The 19,274-nt window shown below is 35.0% G+C and overlaps 1 protein-coding gene and 1 pseudogene across 7 annotated transcripts; one reads left to right on the top strand and one right to left on the bottom strand.

Annotated features, from left to right (window-relative positions):
* Nucleotides 1-568: 568 nt before the first annotated feature.
* Nucleotides 569-4,015, top strand: K08D9.5 (annotated as a pseudogene). Its single transcript has 3 exons — nt 569-1,074; nt 1,135-1,273; nt 3,593-4,015. Coding segments are annotated over exons 1-3 (1,068 nt in total).
* A 390-nt stretch (nt 4,016-4,405) lies between these two features.
* On the bottom strand, nt 4,406-17,438 carry apx-1 (the record flags this gene model as incomplete). Of its 6 annotated transcripts, none has more annotated exons than NM_001373012.2 (8): nt 4,406-5,354; nt 6,744-6,910; nt 8,366-8,674; nt 10,819-10,989; nt 12,181-12,375; nt 15,237-15,358; nt 15,412-15,535; nt 17,122-17,431. In NM_001373012.2, 8 exons carry the CDS (start codon nt 17,396-17,398, stop codon nt 5,178-5,180), a joined length of 1,542 nt encoding a protein of 513 aa, NP_001360546.1. The 6 variants fall into 6 exon arrangements, 3 of the variants coding, with proteins under 3 accessions (NP_001360546.1, NP_503882.2, NP_001305192.1); NM_071481.7 differs by having other exon boundaries at nt 4,409-5,354; nt 6,744-6,916; nt 17,122-17,438; NR_134544.1 differs by lacking the exon at nt 17,122-17,431 and having other exon boundaries at nt 5,178-5,354; nt 6,744-6,916; nt 15,412-15,947.
* Between the last annotated feature and the right edge of the window lie 1,836 nt (nt 17,439-19,274).

Here is a 19,274-nt window from a genome sequence, read left to right as displayed (position 1 = left end):
GAGAGACGCAGACCACATTAAAATGCTCGGGCGTGTGAGTTGTCGTGAACCTCGATCGATGTCGGCTGCACACTTGAAACGTGACTCGAAAATCATTTTAAAAAATCAATATACCTATCTGCATGTTTCCAAGATGGCCTACGCCTACGCCTTCCTAGTTTCTAAAGCCTCGCCCAATATTCTATTCGTTTTCGGCTTTGCGGGGATTTACTTGAAACTCGTATAACTCAAAACCTATGATAGTTAGCAAAATTCTTTCAACTGAAAAAATGTTGCAAATTGCATTTTCTACATTTTTGTAAATTTCAAAACTATACACCCTCATTTTGATAAAAAATTACAGCAGCTGACATCCGACGGGTCTAAGGGTCACGCAAAAAAGTTCAACAACAAAAACCCTGATGAATAAATCGTTGCATGGAATCACAATTCCCGATTCATATCTCTACATCGTCCCAGATTTCCGTACAGTCTCTGAGAAAAACGACCAGTCCAAGTCAATGAAGTATATTGAAAAATTGAGTCGTATAAAGTATTCCGTCTTCCAAAATTAATATTCACCAACAGAATGCCGATTCGTAGCAAGATATGCTTAATTGACCCACGACGAAAATATGAGACCGTGCTTGGAAAAAAGAACATCAACCAGGCGCAAAGTATTACCTTTCAATGCCTGGTATTTTTGACTATTGGGTTTATAGTTTTTTGTATCAAAAAGTTGAATCAACTAGATGATGCTAATACTATGATTAAAATAATACAGAATGAATATTCGATTGATAGTTTGCTGGAAACTGATAATGAAACCAGTGCGCTAATTGAGACTCTAGATGTTTCCCATACTTTTATAGTTTCTGCATATTATTATCCTATTTCCAAGTCGTTAGTTTTGATCTACCTACCGATTTTCTGATATTCAGGAAGCAGCCGAGTTTATAACTTTTTTGGATAGTAACGATGTTTTGTTCCCAGTGAACTACCCGACATATACCCAAGAATTTGCTGCAGAGTTCGACAAAAATGAGGGTGTCAAATCAATATCTTATGGGAGAAAAGTTCACCAATTTGTAAGAGGTGAGAGTAATATTAAATTATGGGAAAAATTATTTAATATGAAAAACGTTGAAATTTCAGCCGGAAGTTTATCTGAGTTCAATTTTCACGACCTCATGTCTACATTAAAATCATCGGTTTCAAAAGGATCAAAACCGGTGATCAAGCCGGAATTTTTCAACATTATTGGAATTCATGAAAATACTAATAGTTTTAATAGGTAAGTTTTGATTATAGAAGTGGACGAAAAAAATTTATCATTTAAAATTTGAAAATAGCGCCAAAATTTTGCTCACAAAAATGTATCTTTCCTCCAAAATTTTCTCAGAAAAATGTATCTTTCCGGACAAAATATTTTCCGAGAATTGAAATTCATAGCAACTTTTATTTTCTGAAATTTGAATATCGCGCCAAAAAGTATTTCACCAATTTAATTTTGTCGTAAAAAATTGTCTCAAAAAATTTTAATTTCCCGCTTAATTTTTTTTTCACAAATTTGGGTTTCCTCACGGCCTCTCTTCATTTCAAAAAATAAATCAAATTGACGTGATGAACTTTCTCTGCGTCTCTCATGGGCGAGAGAGTGAGCTTTTTGAGCCGAATTTGTACTGAAAACGGTAAAATAGGCCGGAAACGGCTGATAGTGAACAAAATCTAATAAAAATTTACTAACTGCCTGATCAAACACATAGAAATTATATGAAAAAAGGGCAAAATTGTAAATCACCTATGAATACGCCCACATGTGAAAGTTCAAAATTAGTGATTTTCCAGACAAAACTGATTAAAGCCGGCGATTCGCTGATAAATCTTTAAGTTTTTTATTAATATATTGTCAATTAAGACTAAGTGTATCTACTTTTATGCAAATATCTAGGTTAGTGATGTTCACGACGCCGGCAGACGGAAAAACAAAAGGCTACCTCGAAAAATGGATTTTTTCGGGACCTCTAGTGATCCTTGAAAAGAGAAATTTGAAAATTGAAGGCCACCATTTTGTAGATAATTTTTTTCTGATTGTTTTCTGTTTTTGATGAAGGTTTTTTGATGAAAATTGACGTCGGCATCTTCAAAACAAGAATTAGGCCTGAAAACTCCAAAAATCGTTAAAAAACGACAATTTTTGGCGGGTTTTCCTAATTTTACGAGACGCACCAAGACATAATCAAAAATTCAGCCTCACCAAAAGTTGCAAAATTCTCTAAGGAAGAGATTAAGATGTCAATCACCTGATTTGATCAAAAACTGATTGAGTAACTTCAGTTTTAAGACAATGCGATTGTAATTTTTGGACAACCGCAAGCATAATAGTTGATGTGAACGCTTTTGAAAACATATAACTCGGTAACCAGAAAAGCTATCAAGAAACTTTGAACTACAAAAATAATCTTGATAACACAAGAAACATTTTCTATGTGCATAATACTTGGCTATTCTCACAAAATACATAGTTTTAGCTATGTAAAGATTCAATGCTTTGAAAAACTTTGATAGAGATACCACGAAGGTATTCGAAATTATCCGTTTGCACAATCAATTCAAAGAAGCAAAAAATAACAAAGTATGGATTAATACCGTCTGATACCTTTTTCATATGTCACTTTTTGTTTTTCCCGTACGGGATCCCGTCTTTACAGTCGGCAAATATACCGTATTTCCTCTATTAGTCTTGCACCCCTATTAGTATTGCACCCCTACGGACCAATCGAAAATCAGTCATGCGGACTCTATTAGTCTTGCACCCCTACGGGTCAATTGAAAATTAGTCTTGCATTCAAGACTAATAGAGGAAATACGGTAATTGGGTACGATAGGAATATGGTAGGTTTATAAGTTATGTAAGTTTCTACAAATGTAGCTATAGCTATACTTCAGTTTCTCTGTACCAAACTTTGAAGAATTTTTTATTACTTTAAAGATCACTGAAATAGTGAGCCGTTGTCTACGAGATCAAATATGTCCGAAAATTACCATTTGGTATCGGTCCTAACAAATCAATATTTATACCAAAGTTGTTTCTTCGTCAATATTTTGAATTTAATTTAATTCAATTTTCAATCTCACGTGAGAGAGTGTGAGAGAAAAAGCGGAATTTTGAAATAAATGAAATTGAGAGAGGCCGTGTTTCCTGTCAAAATATTTATCACCAAATTTGAATTTTGTTAAAAAAAAACATTAACATTAAACAAAAGGAACATTTTTGCGGAAAATTCAACCTTTGTAAGAAAATTTTGAATTTACAACGCACGGGGCTCTGGCCTTCCTCGTTGAATTTTTTGCGCTCCATTGACAATCGCCAGCCGGACAACGCGTGGAAAAGTCGTGTACTCCACACGGACAAATTCATTTAGTTTTACAACTGAAATCGAGCCGCGACGCGACACGCAACGCGCCGTAAATCTACCCCAGATATGGTCGAGCCAAAACGGTTTAGTTCGGCAAACTCTTCCATTTCAATTTATGAGGGAAGCCAGAAATTCGTGACCGCGGCAAAAATAAATTGTCAATTCCTACTGCAAAAAAAATTATAAAACTTCAGACGTTTCATAACAACCCCGTCAATTATCCACGTGGAACGACCAATTTCAAAGCAGGAACTCGGCGAGCTGCGACAATTTTGGAATTTTGATTTCAGCCCATCACAAGAGAAAATCCAACCTGGCGATATTCAAGCACTGGAAGAGGATTTTTGGAGAATCCGAAACATGACAACAGTTGCACAACTCGATGGCTCACTTCCCGGCAGTGATCACCTTTTCACAGCGATTTCAAAATGTCTCGCAGATCAACGTTCCGAAGAACAACTGTGTCCGAACTTTGAAAAATGCGAAATTCCGCAGAATGCTCAAAAATGCTTGCACACAGATGCCAATTACTATACCAGCAATCACATGGCTCCGTACACTTATCATTTGTATAGTGATGCATTTTTGTCTGAAACTAAAGAATGCAATTTTTGAATAGAAACAATTGTTGAAACTACTTTTTTTAAATGTACAGCGAAGGCTATTATCACGTGGTGCCAGGCAGGCTGTCCCATTACGGTTTGATCTACAAAAAATGCGGGAATTTTTTGCCCAAAACAAGGTGACGTCAGCACGTTCTGCGTTGCGCCCATGCCAAATCAGTTGAGAAGTCTGCGTCTCTTCTCCCGCATTTTTTGTAGATCTACGTAGATCAAGACGAAATGAGACACACTGACACCACGTGTATTATGAAGACACAGAAAAAGGGCTCCATTTGGTGTCTCGGTCTCTCAAGAATAGAGCGCGTTTGCTCGGAGCATTTTTTCGCGTGAAACTTCATCGCTGCAGCTCTAGCTTTTTGTTTTTTTTTTTGGAAAAAAAAACGATTTAAATTTAATTATGTTCTTCATCTGGGATTTCCGTGTTTTCTATCACAATCATGTTAGAGTAGAGATGAAAAAATAACAACACAAAAATCGAAAAATCAATCAATGAATGAGCACACACACCCAACAAAAAAAACTACTGCAGAAAATGATACAAGAAAAAAAATGCGATTTTAAAAGGGAGAGAAATGGTGCAAAAATAAGGACGAAATATTTACATTTTTGAGTGTGGAGTGGTGAAATTGATGGCAAAATGAGACGTAAAAAACAGTCGTGTAAAACAGAAGATACCTCGTAGACTGAAAACTGGGGGAGATGTTTTAGAGCGAAAATTGGGATTTCTGGGTAGATTTGGGGGCTCAATTTTGCCAATTTGGGCTTTTAAAAGGGAGTAAAAACTGGGAAAAATTTTTGGAAAAAGAGCCAAATTTTGTGCTTTTTCCGAAAATTTGGCCCTCACACCAAATTTTCGAAATTTAGCACGAAATTAGGCCGGTTTTGGCTATTGTTCTCTACTCTTCCTTAAAAATTCCGGGAAAAAAGAGCCCCCCGACGCCTTTTTAGTGAGAAAATCGAGGTTAACAGGGAGCAATAATAAAAATAAACAATCTGATAAAACATTGAGCGAAAATGATGGGAAAAGAGCAACAACCGGGCTGAAAATGATGTGGCGGGGGACAGGGACAGGGAAAATTTTTTTGAAAAAGATCTGCATTTGGTGGCGAAAAAAATCATTATTAAATTATTGTAAATCTCGTCGTCGAGCTGTTGTTTAGACTCGAAACGACGACTCGTCATCTGCTGCCATCGGAACTTTTTTGTACAGGACGAGACTCGAGTAGGCAGGCGGTGGAGAATGTCGGTGCGGCGGCGGACAGTGGTGATCGGGTTCGGAATCTGATGAGCTTCCTGGCGCGTTTCCGCGGTGCTCCGAATCGATTATGCACACCTGGAAATTGGGGAAATTTGGTTTAATATTATTCAAAAAAAAATTTTTTTTTTTGAAAAATTATTAAATTTTTTTCGCCAAAAACAGGAAAAAAAAAATTATTTTTCGGCAAAAATTTTTTTTTTGACCAAAATTGCACTATTTTTATAATTTCGGGTGTGATTTTTGGGGGGAAAAAGGTAAAATTTGAGCATTTATGAATTATATCAGCATTTTTCGTTTTTTTTTTATCCGAAAAAAAAATCTACAGAAAATCTCAAATTTTGCTAACTTTTCCGTGAAGACACTCATTGCGATTTTTTTTCTAAACAAAACTGAAAATTGTTTCTCTATTTCTGTAGAAAATGTATTAATTTCTCTTTAAAATAAACTTTTTTGTTTAATTATTTGTTAGTTTCATAAATTTTTTTAAAAATAAAATAAAAAAATCGATTTTTTCAACGTCTATGCAAAAAAAATTGGAAAATCAGTTTTTTTTTAATAAAAAATTTTTCTCCAAAAAAAAAATCAATTTTTATGAACCAGTCTAATTTTTTAGATTTTTCGGATTTTTTTTGAAAAAATCGAAAAAAGAGATTTTTTTTATATTTTCTGGAAAACACACATTTTCATATTTTTTCAACAAAAAACATTAAAAATCTCCTTTTTTTTATAAATAAAAATTCAAATTTTTTTGAAATAATCCATAGTTTTTTGAATTTTTTTGGATTGTTCAATTATCTATGAAAAAAAATCGAAAAATCAGATTTTTCAATTTTTTCTGGAAAACACTGAAAACTGAAAATTTTTCATTTTCTTCTCTAATTTTCTCCGAAAATTTTGAATTTTTGAATAATTTTCTATCATTTTTCTATTTTTTTTTCTTGTAATAATCTAGTGTTTTGTTTTTTTTTGTTGATTTTTCGATTCTCTCTGGAAAACACTGAATTTCAATTTTTTCTAAAAAATAAAGATAAAACGAAAATCTCCTTTTTTATAGATAACAATCTCAATTTTTCAATTCTTTTTTCAATTTTTCTTGAACCAATCTATAGTTTTTGTTTTTTTCATTTTATTGGAAATTTTCTAAAAACAAAAAAAAAAATGAAGCAAATTTTCAATTTTTTGAACCAATCTATACTTTCTTTAAAACAATTTTTTCAGATTTTTCGCTGAAAAATACCGAAAAATCCCTATTTTATGGTCAAAAATTCCAAAATGTTGCCATTTTCTGATATTCCGGGTGGGTAACACATTAATTTCGATTACCCTCATCCTCTCACACTTTCTTTATTCTATTTTCTCAGTTTCCGCTGACAAATAGTTGGCGCCAAGCGATTTTCACTCGCTTGAGACGGATTTTTTGGAAAATTGAACGGTTTTTTTGTCGAATTTTTCGGCAAAAATTACTTTATAAACAGGAGATCCAGTTCCCGAAGACGTTGTAGACATTGGAATTGATGTTGTTGTTGGAAGAATTGTGCTTCCTCCTGCCTGCTGTGACGATGGATGTTTCCACTTGGAGAATGAGTGCATGTAGAAGAAAAAGCTGACCAAGGCGAGACCGATCACACAAACTGAAACTGGAGAGAGGGGTTAGGGGGATTCTTATGAAAATTTACAAAAAATTGAGCTGAAAAGTCGATTTTTTGAGTTTTTTAAAGTCTAAACCAAAAAGGTGTCTTCGAAAATATTTTCGAAAACAATTGAGTTTTTGAAAGAAAAAAACATGAAAAAAAGACAATTATTCGGCTTTTTTTTTTGCAAAAATGAGGTTTTTCGGCAGAAATTGATTTTTATTGTTTTTTGGCAAAAATCCCGATTTTTTTTCTTTTTTTTTTTTGCAAAAATTGAATTTTCTTTCTTTTTTTTGGCAAAAATCTAAGTTTTTGTCTTTTTTTGAAAAAAAATTAACAGAGGGTGTCATCAAAAAAAAAATCGATTTTGGCCAAAAACCCAGACAAAATTTTTTTTTCAAAAATTAAAAATAAATTCTTGTCAAAAAGAAAGAAAAAACAATCATTTTTGCATGGAACATTTTTTTTTTGGTTTTTTTCGGCAAAAATAGATTTTTTTGAATTTTTTTTTGCAAAAAAAAGTTTTCAACAGGGAAAACACGATTTTTGGTGGTTTTTTCACCTAATGTTGTTTTTTTATTTTCTGATGAAATTAGGATTTTGTGTTTTTTTTTGGCAAAAATCTATTTTTAAAGATCGAAAAAACAAAAAAAATTTGCTATTTTCTGGCAAAAATCAATTTTTTTCCTGTTTTTTTTTTTGGCAAAAATGTGTTCTTTTTCTACTTTTTGTGCCGTAAAACGATTTTTTTCAGATTTTTTTGTATTTTTTCAAGAAAAATGAAAGTTTTAAAGGTTTTTTTTTTGGCAAAGTGTGATTTTTTTGAAGGAAAACTCGATTTTTTTGTTTTTTTAAGCAAAAATCGAATGTTTTGTCCTTTTTTTCAAAAATCTTTTGTTTTCGGTGAAAATCGAAATTTTTGGGCAGCAATTGAATTTTTTGACAAAATTTTCATTTTTTCGGTTTTATTTTCGCTAAAAATTGATTTTTTTTGTAATTTTCTGGCAAAAACGGTTTTTTGGTTGTTTTTGGAAAAATGGTATTTTATTTTTAGCAAAACAATTTTTTTTGGTTTTTTCTTTGCAAAATTCGAATTATTTGCCCCTTTCTGGCAAAAATCTAATTTGTTGTCCTTTTTTTGCAAAAATCTATTTTTCTCGTTTGCTGGGGCAAAAATTGAATTTTTTTGTTTTTTTTTTGGTATTTTTTCCCAAAAACGATTTTTTTGTGTTTCTTTTTTATTTTGTTGGCAATATCAAATCTTTGTCTTTTTTTTTGGCAAAAATCGACCTTTGCTTTTTTACGAATAAAAAAATTGCCGAAGTTCTCAAATTCGCCAAAAAATCGATCATTTGGCATATTTATTTATAGATTTTCGGAATTTTTTTTTTCAAAACTTGAAAAAAAATTTTCAGGGTGAAAATTTTTTCAAATTTTTCGCACAAAACCACCTACAGAGCACACAAATTGCGGCGATCAGCCGAAGTTGAAGCTCATCCGAGGCTTGCTCGTCGTTCGCCGTTTTTCGGGGTTCTCTCCATTTTTCAACGCTTTTCGTCGTTTCAGCAGGCTTATTAGTTGTCAGTAGTAGCTCATCATTTTCCACACAAATCGCAAAATCTCCACTAATTTGGCACGTCTCTCCGGCGGAGCACCGCATCGCCGAGCAATCCCCGTGATTTCCAATTTCACAGAATTTTCCCGAAAATCCGCGACGGCACTTGCACTGAATATTTGTGTCGTCCATTGAGATGCAAGCGCCTCCTATAAAATATTTTGTGAGTGTTTCCATTGTTTTATTCATATATATTTTATGATCAGATATGATTGTGTTAGTGGTGTGTGTGTGTGTGAGAGTAGGAGTAGTAAAATTTGCATGTCAATAGGGAAACGAAGAGGAGGCGAAGAACAGAGAGAGAGACCCCACGCGAAAAGGGGAACTAATGGGAAGTAGATCTGTGAAAAATTTTTTTTTCGATTTTCAAAAAAATCAAAAATTCAAAATGTATCGTTTTCGATCGATTTTTTTTTTGATTTTCAGAAATTCCACGCGGTGCCAGGGGCTGTCCCATTACGATTTGATCTACAAAAAATGTGACGTCAGCACGTTTTTAATCATAGATCTACGTAGATCAAACCGAAATGTGGGACACTCTGACACCGCGTCAAAAAAACCTTAGATTTTTAAAAAATTAGCTTAAAATTTTGGTTTTTTTCTTATTTATAGAAGAAGAAATTTTTGTTTTCGCATCATCGCAGCAGCATCATAAACAAAATTTAATTTTTTTGAAAAATCATATTTTATGGTGATTTTTTAAATGTTTTTTTTTTCGATTTTCCCTCGAAAAACATCGAAATAAGTTTAAAAAACTTTTTTTTTGTTTGATTTTCCTGAAAAAAAAAGCAAAAAAAAAAATTATTTTTTAAATCTTTTTTTGTTTTTGCTATTGAAAAAGAGAAAATATCGAAAAATGAAAAAATAGTGTTTAATCGAATATTTTTTGTTTTTCGAATTTCCGAAAAACCAAAAATTTTGTTGAAAATCTTAAAAAAAAAAGAAAAATGGCCAAAAATAAATTTTGAAGCTTTTTTTTTTCGAAAAATATCGGAAAATCGAAAAAATTGACAAAAATTAACAATAACAATTGAATATTTACCAAATTTTGTTCATTTTAATGGAAAAAATATATAATTCTTTTCTGAAAAAATGTCAAATTTTTAGCTACTTTTCGACATATCGAAAACGATTTTTTTTTGAAATTTCGATTTTCCGGAAAACAGAAAAATCAAACAAAAAATTTAGAAAATGTGAAAAAAAAAATTTAATTTATATATAAAGTTTTGTTGATGAAAAATAATACAACAATTTTTTTGAAAAAAACTAAAATGTTTCTTTTTTGATTTTTCTTTTTGCGGTATTTCGAAAAAATTTTTGATTTTTCGAAAAATAGCGTAGAATTTAATATTTTTCTTTTTTTAGTTTTTTTTTTTTCAAATTTAATTTTTGTGCATTTTTTTTTTTTAATCGAAAAATTTCCACAGATCCCCTTCCTCGCGCGAATCTCCTTTCCCATCAATTTTCCTTCTCCACTGCAACTTTTTCCTCACGAGGGACGAGGAAAAGTGGTTTCTAGGCCATGGCCGAGGGGCCGACAAGTTTCAGCGGCCATTTATCTTGCTTCGTTTTCCGCCTGTTTTCCTTCGGTTTTCACAGCCTTTTGCCGTTTTTTCTTATTAAAACTGATAAATAAATATTTTTTGCAGATGCTAAAATAATTTCCAAGTAAAAAAATTATGTTATCAGTCGGCAAGTAGCGGTGAAAGTGGGCAATGTAATTTGATGGATTACGGGAATAAAAAACCCAAACTTTTTCTGAAACATGGTATATATTCTGCTTAGAGGCTGAAACTACCTGATTTTTATAACGAGACCGCTGAAAAGTTTTGAGATTTTCAAAACTCGACTTTTTGTGCGAAAATCTCGACTTTTTCACCAAAAAAGTTGAATTTTGAAAACCTCAGAACTTTTTCAGCGGTCTCGTTATGAAAATCAGGTACTTTCAGCATCTAAGCAGCATAGGTATCATGTTTGGGAAAAAGATTGGGTTTTGTATTCCCGTAATCCATCATATTACAATGCCCACTTTCACCGCTACTTGCCGACTGATAACATAATTTTTTTACTTGGAAATTGTTTTAGCATCTGCAAAAAATATTTATTTATCAGTTTTAATAAGAAAAAACGGCAAAAGGAAAACGAAAGAACACAGGCGGAAAACAAGGCAAGATAAAAGACCGCTGAAACTTGCTCCTCGGCCATGGCCTAGAAACCACTTTTCCTCGTCCCTCGTGAGGAAAAAGTTGCAGTGTTCTCGACGCGAACGAACAACAAGAAGCCAACAACGAACCATTCTTACAAACGTGCTCCGCGGAGCACCGAACTTTGCTCAGCGGTGTTTTGCATTGAGAGCCGACGAATTCGAATGGGCAATGACATTTGTAGCCGGTCGACGATGACGAGTCAATTGAACAGATTCCACCGTTTGCACACGGTTTTTCGAGAGAGCAGATTTTGATGTCTGGAAATTGGAAAAATTGGGAATTTATTTTTTTTTTTTTTGATGTTTTTTTTTTCGGTGTTTTTTAAAGAAAACAGTTAGGAAAATCAGAAAAATTTGAAAAAAATTGTGCAGAAATCTTGAGAATTTCCCCAATTTTTATAATTTTCAGGTTCAAGGTTGGACTTTTTGCTCCAAATGCTCCAAAATTAAAAATTTTTTCGGGAATAATCTCTGAAAATTCAGATTTTGTTTAGAATTTAAATTTACTGTTTTTTTTCGGCGTATTTTAAAGAAAAAAACCAGGAAAATCGGAAAATTTAAATTTTCAATATTTTTCCGAAAAAAAAATTAATTTTTTGCTCCAAATGCTCCAAAATGAAATATTTTTAAATTTTTTTTTAATATTCGATTTCGCGTTTTCTTAATTTTTTGATACAAAAATTTCCAAATTTTCAGAAATTTTTTTCAATTAATGTTAAACTTTCTAATTTTTTTGGAAAAAAATCTCTGAAAATTCAGAAAAAATTTCTTTTTTTTTAAAGGTTTTGTTTAACCAGGAAAATCCGAATATTTTCAACATTTAAAAACAAAAAATCTGTAAATTTAGATTTTATTTAAAATTTTGGGTGCTTTTTAGAGAAAAAAGCAAGGAAAATCGGTAAAATTTAAGTGAAAATTTCCCGAAAACCATTGAATTTTCAGTTTTTTTCGGTTAAAAAAATTGTTTTTGCTCCAAATGCTTTAAAATTGAAAATTTTTGAATTTTTTCAAATATTTTATTCGGTTTTTTTTTCATTTTTACAGTGTTTTCGACTTTTTGATTAAAAAAGTGCAAATTTTCAGACATTTTTTGGCAAAAGAGACATTTGAAATAAGGTAATGTTAATTTTTTTTTTAATTTTTTCGGAAAAAAACTTAGAAAAGTTAGATTTTTTTTAGAATTTAAAATTTTTTAAAGAACTTGGAAAAAAAATGGAAATTTCCCGAAAACTATCAAATTTTCAATATTTTTCCGGTAAAAAAATTAATGTTTTGCTCCAAATGCCCATATGCTCAAAATTACATTTTTAGAATTTTTCAAAATTGTTTACGATTTTTTTCGTGTTTTCCGGCCATATTAATAGGGTTTTCTGCATTTTTTGCAAAAAATGTTGAATTTTCCGTTTTTTTTTTTTTAATTTTTTTTCCAGTAATTTTTTCTACGCCTACCAATATCACACCGATCACCAATAAAACCGTCTCTACACTTGCACGTGTTCGGCGTCTCGTTAACACAGTCTCCGTTGACACATCCCGCGCGTGGTAGGCACTGCTCACAGCGAGTTCCGTTGAATCCGTCGGCGCACGAGCATTGGTTCGGTGCCACACATCTGCCACGATTGCTGCAACCGCCGGCGCAGATCGCTGAAAATTGGTCCAGTTATTCGAGAAAAAAATTCGAATTTTTCACTGAAAACCAGGGGTTTGGATGTTTTGAGTTTTGTGAACTTTCAAAGTAGTGAAAAAAATTCACTGAAAGCAATTTCAGATCCACTTTTTCTAGGTCAAAGTGCTCCACTGGGCGTTCGGAAAATTTGCCAAATTTGCCGTTTTCCAAGCTCGGCAAAATTTCAAAATTTGCCGCACATCCATGGCTTTAAGGCTGAAATACTTGTTGCCTGACCGACCAGAAAACCGCACACAAGAATCACAATTAGCACCACCTGCTGCCATCATCACTACTCCTCTGATGTAACTTGTCAAAACTATGCCACTATTTATCTAACAATTCTAGATGACGATGATGACCTAATCCAATTAGTAGAGCGGGCTCGTGTGCAAACACCTGTACTTTTTACAATTAGCACACGCTTTGGCACACACCTGGACCAGAACTGCGTGGAAATCGAAAATGTCCGGCAATTTCGGGCATTTGCCGGTTTATGGCATTTTCGGAAACAGGCAATGTCGGGCATTTGCCGGATTTTGAAACTTACGGCAACCGGCAATTTCGCCCTTTCGCCAATTTTTAAATTTTCGGCAACCGGCAACTTCGACATTTGCCGGTTTTTGAAACTGTCGGCAACCGGCAATTTCCGCATCTGCCGATTTTAGAAATTTTTGGCAACTGCCAGCAATTTCGAATTTCGAAATTTTCCGGTTTTTGAAATATCCGGCAACGGGCAATTTCGCCCTTTTGCCGGCTTTGAAATTTTCGGCAATTTCAGCATTTGCCGATTTTTGAAATTTTCGACAACCGGCAATTTCGGACAATTGCCGGTTTTTGAAATTTTCGGCAATTTCGGCACTTGCCGGTTTCTGAAATTTTCGGCAACACCGCGAGCGAGTTCGACATTTGCCGGTTTTTGAAATTTTCGCCAATTTCGGGCGGCTTCGAAAAAGGCTCTCAGAATCGGGGAAAATCTCCCCGGAATTCAATTTTCGTTGTCCAAATTCTCTCCAAAATCGCTCAGAAATTCATTTCGTCGCGGAGATTCAGGATCGAGGTTAATTGGGTTGACACTCGTGTGTCTCACTAATTGGAAAACTAACTGTGTGTGTGTGTGTGTTGTCTTTTCTCCCCATTTTCTTACTCCGCTTGCCACTTTCTACCGCCACCACCACCGCATTAACCTTGTCCATCAAAATTGTGTGGTGTGCTTGTGGTGGTGGTGGTGGTTCTAGGGTAAATGGACTAAATTTACAAAAATTCGAAGTACGAGCTTCTGGCCCAAATTTGCAAGAAAACCCGGTAAAAATTCGTTTTAGACGCAAACTTGCCCCCAAAACTACCGAATTTTGTAATGAGAAGGTTTGAAAAGCTGTCAAAAATGAGCGATGACAGTGTTCAATGCAGATGTGGGCCACAAACGATTTTTCCGGAAAATCGGCAAATCGACGAATTGCCGGAATTGAAAATTTGCAACAAATCGGTAAATTGCCGGAATTGAAAATTTCTGGGAAATTGGCCATTTGCCGGAATTGAAAATTTCCGGTAAATCGGCAATTTGCCGGAAATGAAAATTTTCGGCAAATCGGCAAATTGACGGACTGGAAAATTTCCGTCAAATCGGCAATTTACCGAAAATGAAAATTTCCGACAAATCGGAAAATCGCCAGAATTGGAAATTTCCGGCAAAGCGGCAATTTGGCGAATATCAAAATATCCGGCAAATCGGCGATATGCCGAGAATGACAATTTCCGGCAAATCGGCAAATTGTCGAATTTGAAAATTTCAGGCAAATCGGAAAATTGCTGGAATCGAAAATTTCAGGCAAATCGGAAAATTGCTGGAATCGAAAATTTCCGGCAATTCGGCAAATTTGTCAAGTATCAAAACTTCCGGCACAAAACGGCAATTAACCGTAATTGAAAAATTCAGGAAAATCGGCAATTTGCCGGAATTGAAAATTTCGGGGAAATCGGCAATTTGCCGGAATTCAATATTTCGAGGAAATCGGCAAATTGCCGGAATTGAAAATTTCCGGCAAATCGACAAATTGTCGAAAATGAAAACTTCGGGCAAATCGGCAATTTCCGGCAAATCGGTATACCGGCATTTAGCCGCCCGCCCCTGGTTCAAAGTATTGAAAAATTAGGCCCAATTTGAAAATTATTATAATTTTATTCGACAGGCGCAATTTTTCCATAAAATGAAAATCGGAAAAAAATCGCGAAAAACCCCCCAAAAAGCATAAAATGGCAATTTTCACAGGAAATTCCCAAAAATAAAACCGTTCAATCATTTTTCAATCGAAACGTCGTCGTCGCCGCCGCGACACGCCTCCTATTTCGCGCACAATTCTTTTGATCTCTGAGAGTGCCGCCAAATAATCATCACCCCACCCAACTTGTCAATTGACCAGATGTGTATGTGTGAAAAAGCGGCGGCGGCGGCGGCGGCGGAAGCTAGGGGGGGGGGGGGGGGGTTAATGGATCGAAACTAGTTGGAGAATTGACGCGCAAATATCTCGTAGCGAAAACTACAGTAATTCTTTAAATAGCTACTGTAGTGTCGATTTACGGGCTCGTTTTGAGGAGCCCGTAAATCGACACTACAGTTGTCATTTAAAGGATTACTGTAGTTTTCAATATATATTTTGCGCGTCAAATATGTTGTGCAATACGCAGAATTCTTCTCAGATAAAAAGCTTGTGTCGATTTACGGGCTCCATTTTTTTGCCCGTAAATCGACCCCAGCGCTACAGTAGTCAATTACTGTAGTTTTGAGATATTTTGCTGCGCGTCAAATATGCTGCCCAATACGCAGAATTCCATCACCCACGATTTGAACAATCTTCACCAGACCATCCGGCGGAGCATCGGCGGACTCCGTGTGTTGAGCACTCCCAGTGAAGCTTCGCATTCGCGATACAATATCGATTGCAGCGTTTTCCGTGGTAGTTTCTGGAATTTTTGGCTACTTTTCGGAATTTTTTTTCCGAAAAAAAAATGCTCACGAGCTGCACAAATTCCGCAGTTGAACCGTCACGTTGAAGCCACGAGAGGTCTCGATGACGATCGGAGCGTCGGAGTTCCATTCCGTATCGGCGGCAGGACGGTGGTGTTGGAGGGCGAGAATTTCTGGAAAAAGAAGAATTTCCAGATTTTTACAACGCGAAAATTTTAAAACGGTTCTAGAATGTTTATTACGGTAACATAAAATTTTGAGAATGCGTACTGCACAACATATTTGACGCGCGCAAAATATCTCGTCGTACCGAAAACTACAGTAATCCTGTTAATGACTACTGTAGCGCTTGTGTCGATTTACGAGCCCGATTTTTGATCGGATATCAAAATTAAGCCCGTAAATCGACACCAGCGGCGCTACAGTAGTAATTTAAAGGGGGGATACTGTAGTTTTCGCTACGAGATATTTTGCGCGTCAAATATGTTGTGCAATACGCATTCTCAGATTTTTGAGTGTTTCTCGTAATTTTGACTTTTCTGAAGCAGGGCTGCCGTTTTTTTTTTTTTTTTTTTTGGTTTTTTCTGGCAAAAATAAATTTTTTTTTCGATTATGTTTTGGCAAAAAAAAATTTTTTTTTTGTTTTTTTTTTTGCAAAAATTGATTTCTCGGTTTTTTTTTGGCAAAAAATGGTTTTTTTTGTTTTTTTAATGGACAAAAAATTTTTTTTTTTTGCAAATATGGAATTTTCGGTTTTTTTTTTTGGCAAAAATGGATTTTTTTGGTTTCTTTTTTGGGATTTCCGGCAAGAATGCTTTTTTTTTGGGGTTTTGTTTTTTGCAAAAATGGAATTTTTGGTGTTTTTTTGCCAAAAATAATTTCTTTGTTTTGTTTTGGCAAAAATGGATTTTTTTTTGGTTTTTTTTTGGTTTTTTTATGGACAAAGAAAATTGATTTTTTTTCGTTTTTGTTTTGGCAAAAATGGATTTTTTTTTTGGTTTTTTTTTTTGCAAAAAATGAATTCTTTGGTTTTTTGGTAAAATATTGATTTCTCGGTTTTTTTTTTTGGCAAAAAATGCATTTTTAGGGGGTTTTTTGGTATTTTTATGGACAAAAATGGATTTTTTTTGGTTTTCTTCTGGCAAAAATGGGTTTTTGTTCTTTTTTGGCAAAAATGGAATTTTTGGTTTTTTTTTTTTGCAAAAATGGAATTTTTATTTTTTTTTTTAAACAAAAAAAATTAATTTTTTGGTTTTTTATCGTTTTTTGGACCAAATTGTTATGTTTCAATTGGTATGATCAAAAAATCTAAAATTTCTTTTTTTTTAGGGTTTTTTTTTCGGAGAAATCTGATTTTTGTATTTTTGGTCCAAATTTGAAACAAGAAATGTTGTTTTTGGTCAAAAAAATTTTTTTCGATTTTTTAAAAACTAAAAATTAAAATTTTCAAATTTTTCGAAACAATTTTTTTGTTGATTTTTTGAAAAACTGCTCAAAATTTCAGTCATTTTTCTTCATTCTGGAATAAATTTATATGGTTTCCAATTTTTTTTGAACATTTTTTTCCGATTTTTCCTGAAAAATAGATTTAAAATTTTCCGTAAAGGCCGGCCCGGCCCCGGGCCGGTAACAACCGTTGCAAAGACCACTAGCAGTCCATCTGATAACACTTGTCACACTATCTTATCACCACGGGTCACCATCAAACAACACAAGGAGAGCAAGAGGAAGTGTGGGCTCTTTTTCCTTTGAAACCTACCATTACTCGTTGGTTCGATAATTTTGAGGTGAAGATCAATGCGTTCGCGGGCTTCTCCGTGATATTGTCCGGTGCCGAAGCGGAGAGGAACTCTTCGTTGAACTTTTCGCGCCAACGATAGATCATCGGGTGCCGCGCATTCGAAATTCGCGCACACCGTCGGCTCGACGAGCACGGTTTGTGGGGATGAGATGAGCAGCTCGATGGTTCCGGAGCCGGTCGCGGAGCTGATGATGCAGAGGAAGATGGTGGTGAGAAGGGAAGAGAAGTTAGTCATAGTACAGGATCGTGTGCTAGAAGGGCGGGTGAAAGAACCTGGAAAATTAATGGAAAACTGAAAAATGAGGTCGATTCAAGCTTGAAAAGTATTGAAGAGCAGGGGGGAAAAACTGTTATATGACTTCAAAGCGAGGCGTGTCCCATTACGGTTTGATCTACCAAAAAATGCGGGAATGAATTTTTTGCCCAAAAAATGTGACGTCAGCAAGGTTATCAACAATGCGAAATCAGTTGAGAACTTTGCCGCATTTTTTTGTAGATCTACGTAGATCAAGCCGAAATGGGACACTCTGACCCCACGTGGCGTCAGAGTGCCTCATTTTGGTTTGATCTACGTAGATCTACAAAAAATGCGGCAGAGTTCTAAACTGAATTCGCATGGTTAAGAACGTGCTTTTGAGTGACAAAAAAAGTACAGAGGAGCAAGAAAAATCGTGGCGTCAAAGTGTCCCATTTTGGTTTGATCTTCGAAAAATGCGGGAGAAAAGACGCAGACTTTTCAACTGATTTCGCATGGTTAAGAGTGTGCTGACGTCACACTTTCAATGGGGGGAAATTCCCGCACTTTTTGTAGATCAAAGCGCAATGATGAGACACTTTGAGTCCACGTGGAACAGGAATTAGGAACGAATTTCTTTAATCACAGGAACGGATAACAACACTAACTGAATGAAACAAAACCGGCAAAAAAAGCAATTAGCCAGAGGCATATGATATTCCAATCAAAAAACGAACACACTTCGAGTAGTAAGAAGACACAGAAATCGAATTCTAATTGTCTTCTTCGGGCCAACGCGCACTCCTCATTGAAACAGACTGCTGCCGCAGACACGGAAACCGGCGAGATAGAGGCTCCGCCCTTTCGAACCAGCCAGCTAGGACCCAATGAAGACTGTGTGTGTATGTGAGAGAAAACGGAGAGACGCAGACGCAGAGCGGAGGTGAAAACAGCTGTGAACATAGGCACACACATAAACACGAAAATTATTGTATATGAGCATAGTTTCGAGCAACAAGTTGCGATAAACAAGGTCAAAATTGTACAGGCTATCCCATTACGGTTTGATCTACCAAAAATGCGGGAATTTTTTGCCCAAAAATATGTGACGTCAACACGTTCTTAACCATACGAAATCTGTTGAGAACGTGGCGCCTCTTCTCCCGCATTTTTTGTAGATCAAGCCGAAATGAGACACCATGACACCACGTGATTGTGGCGAATTTTATCGGTGGACTCAAACTTTACGGTTGAGCGAATTTGGTTGAAATTTTGGTTAATTTTACAGTTTATACTTAAAAATCGTAAAACTTTTAAAAAAATTACACAGAATTGCTACCAAATCGTCTTCAAAACGAGACATCAGTGGCTCTGGTAGACAGTAGGCAGGTTTCAGGGCCTGCCTGAAACCTGCTGCCTACCTCCCGCCGCCTCTTTTCTGCATTTTGGAGGGGAATTCACAAGCCCTAATTCAAGCCAGGCAGGCAGGAAGGCGTTTTCCTATAGCAGAATTTCCAGATTTTTACAACGCGAAAATTCCAAAACGGTTCTAGAATGTTTATTACGGTAACATAAAATTTTGAGAATGCGTACTGTGCAACATACTTGACGCGCAAAATATCTCGTAGCGAAAACTACAGTAACTCTTTAAATGACTACTGTAGCGCTTGTGTCGATTTACGGGCTCGATCAAAATTAAGCGAAAAATGAGAAAATAACACGAAGAAACTATGGAAAATGGGGTATCGCTGTCACTTTTCGAAAAAAAAAAACAGCGCTATATTCTATTTTCCATAGTTTCTTCATATTATTTTCTCATTTTTCGCTTAATTTTGATAGAAACCGTGAATCGACACAAGCGCTACAGTAGTCATTT

The sequence above is a fragment of the Caenorhabditis elegans genome, chromosome V, assembly GCF_000002985.6.
Source record: "Caenorhabditis elegans chromosome V".
NCBI classification, from domain to species: domain Eukaryota; kingdom Metazoa; phylum Nematoda; class Chromadorea; order Rhabditida; family Rhabditidae; genus Caenorhabditis; species Caenorhabditis elegans.
This window is presented reverse-complemented; position numbering and strand designations above follow the sequence as displayed.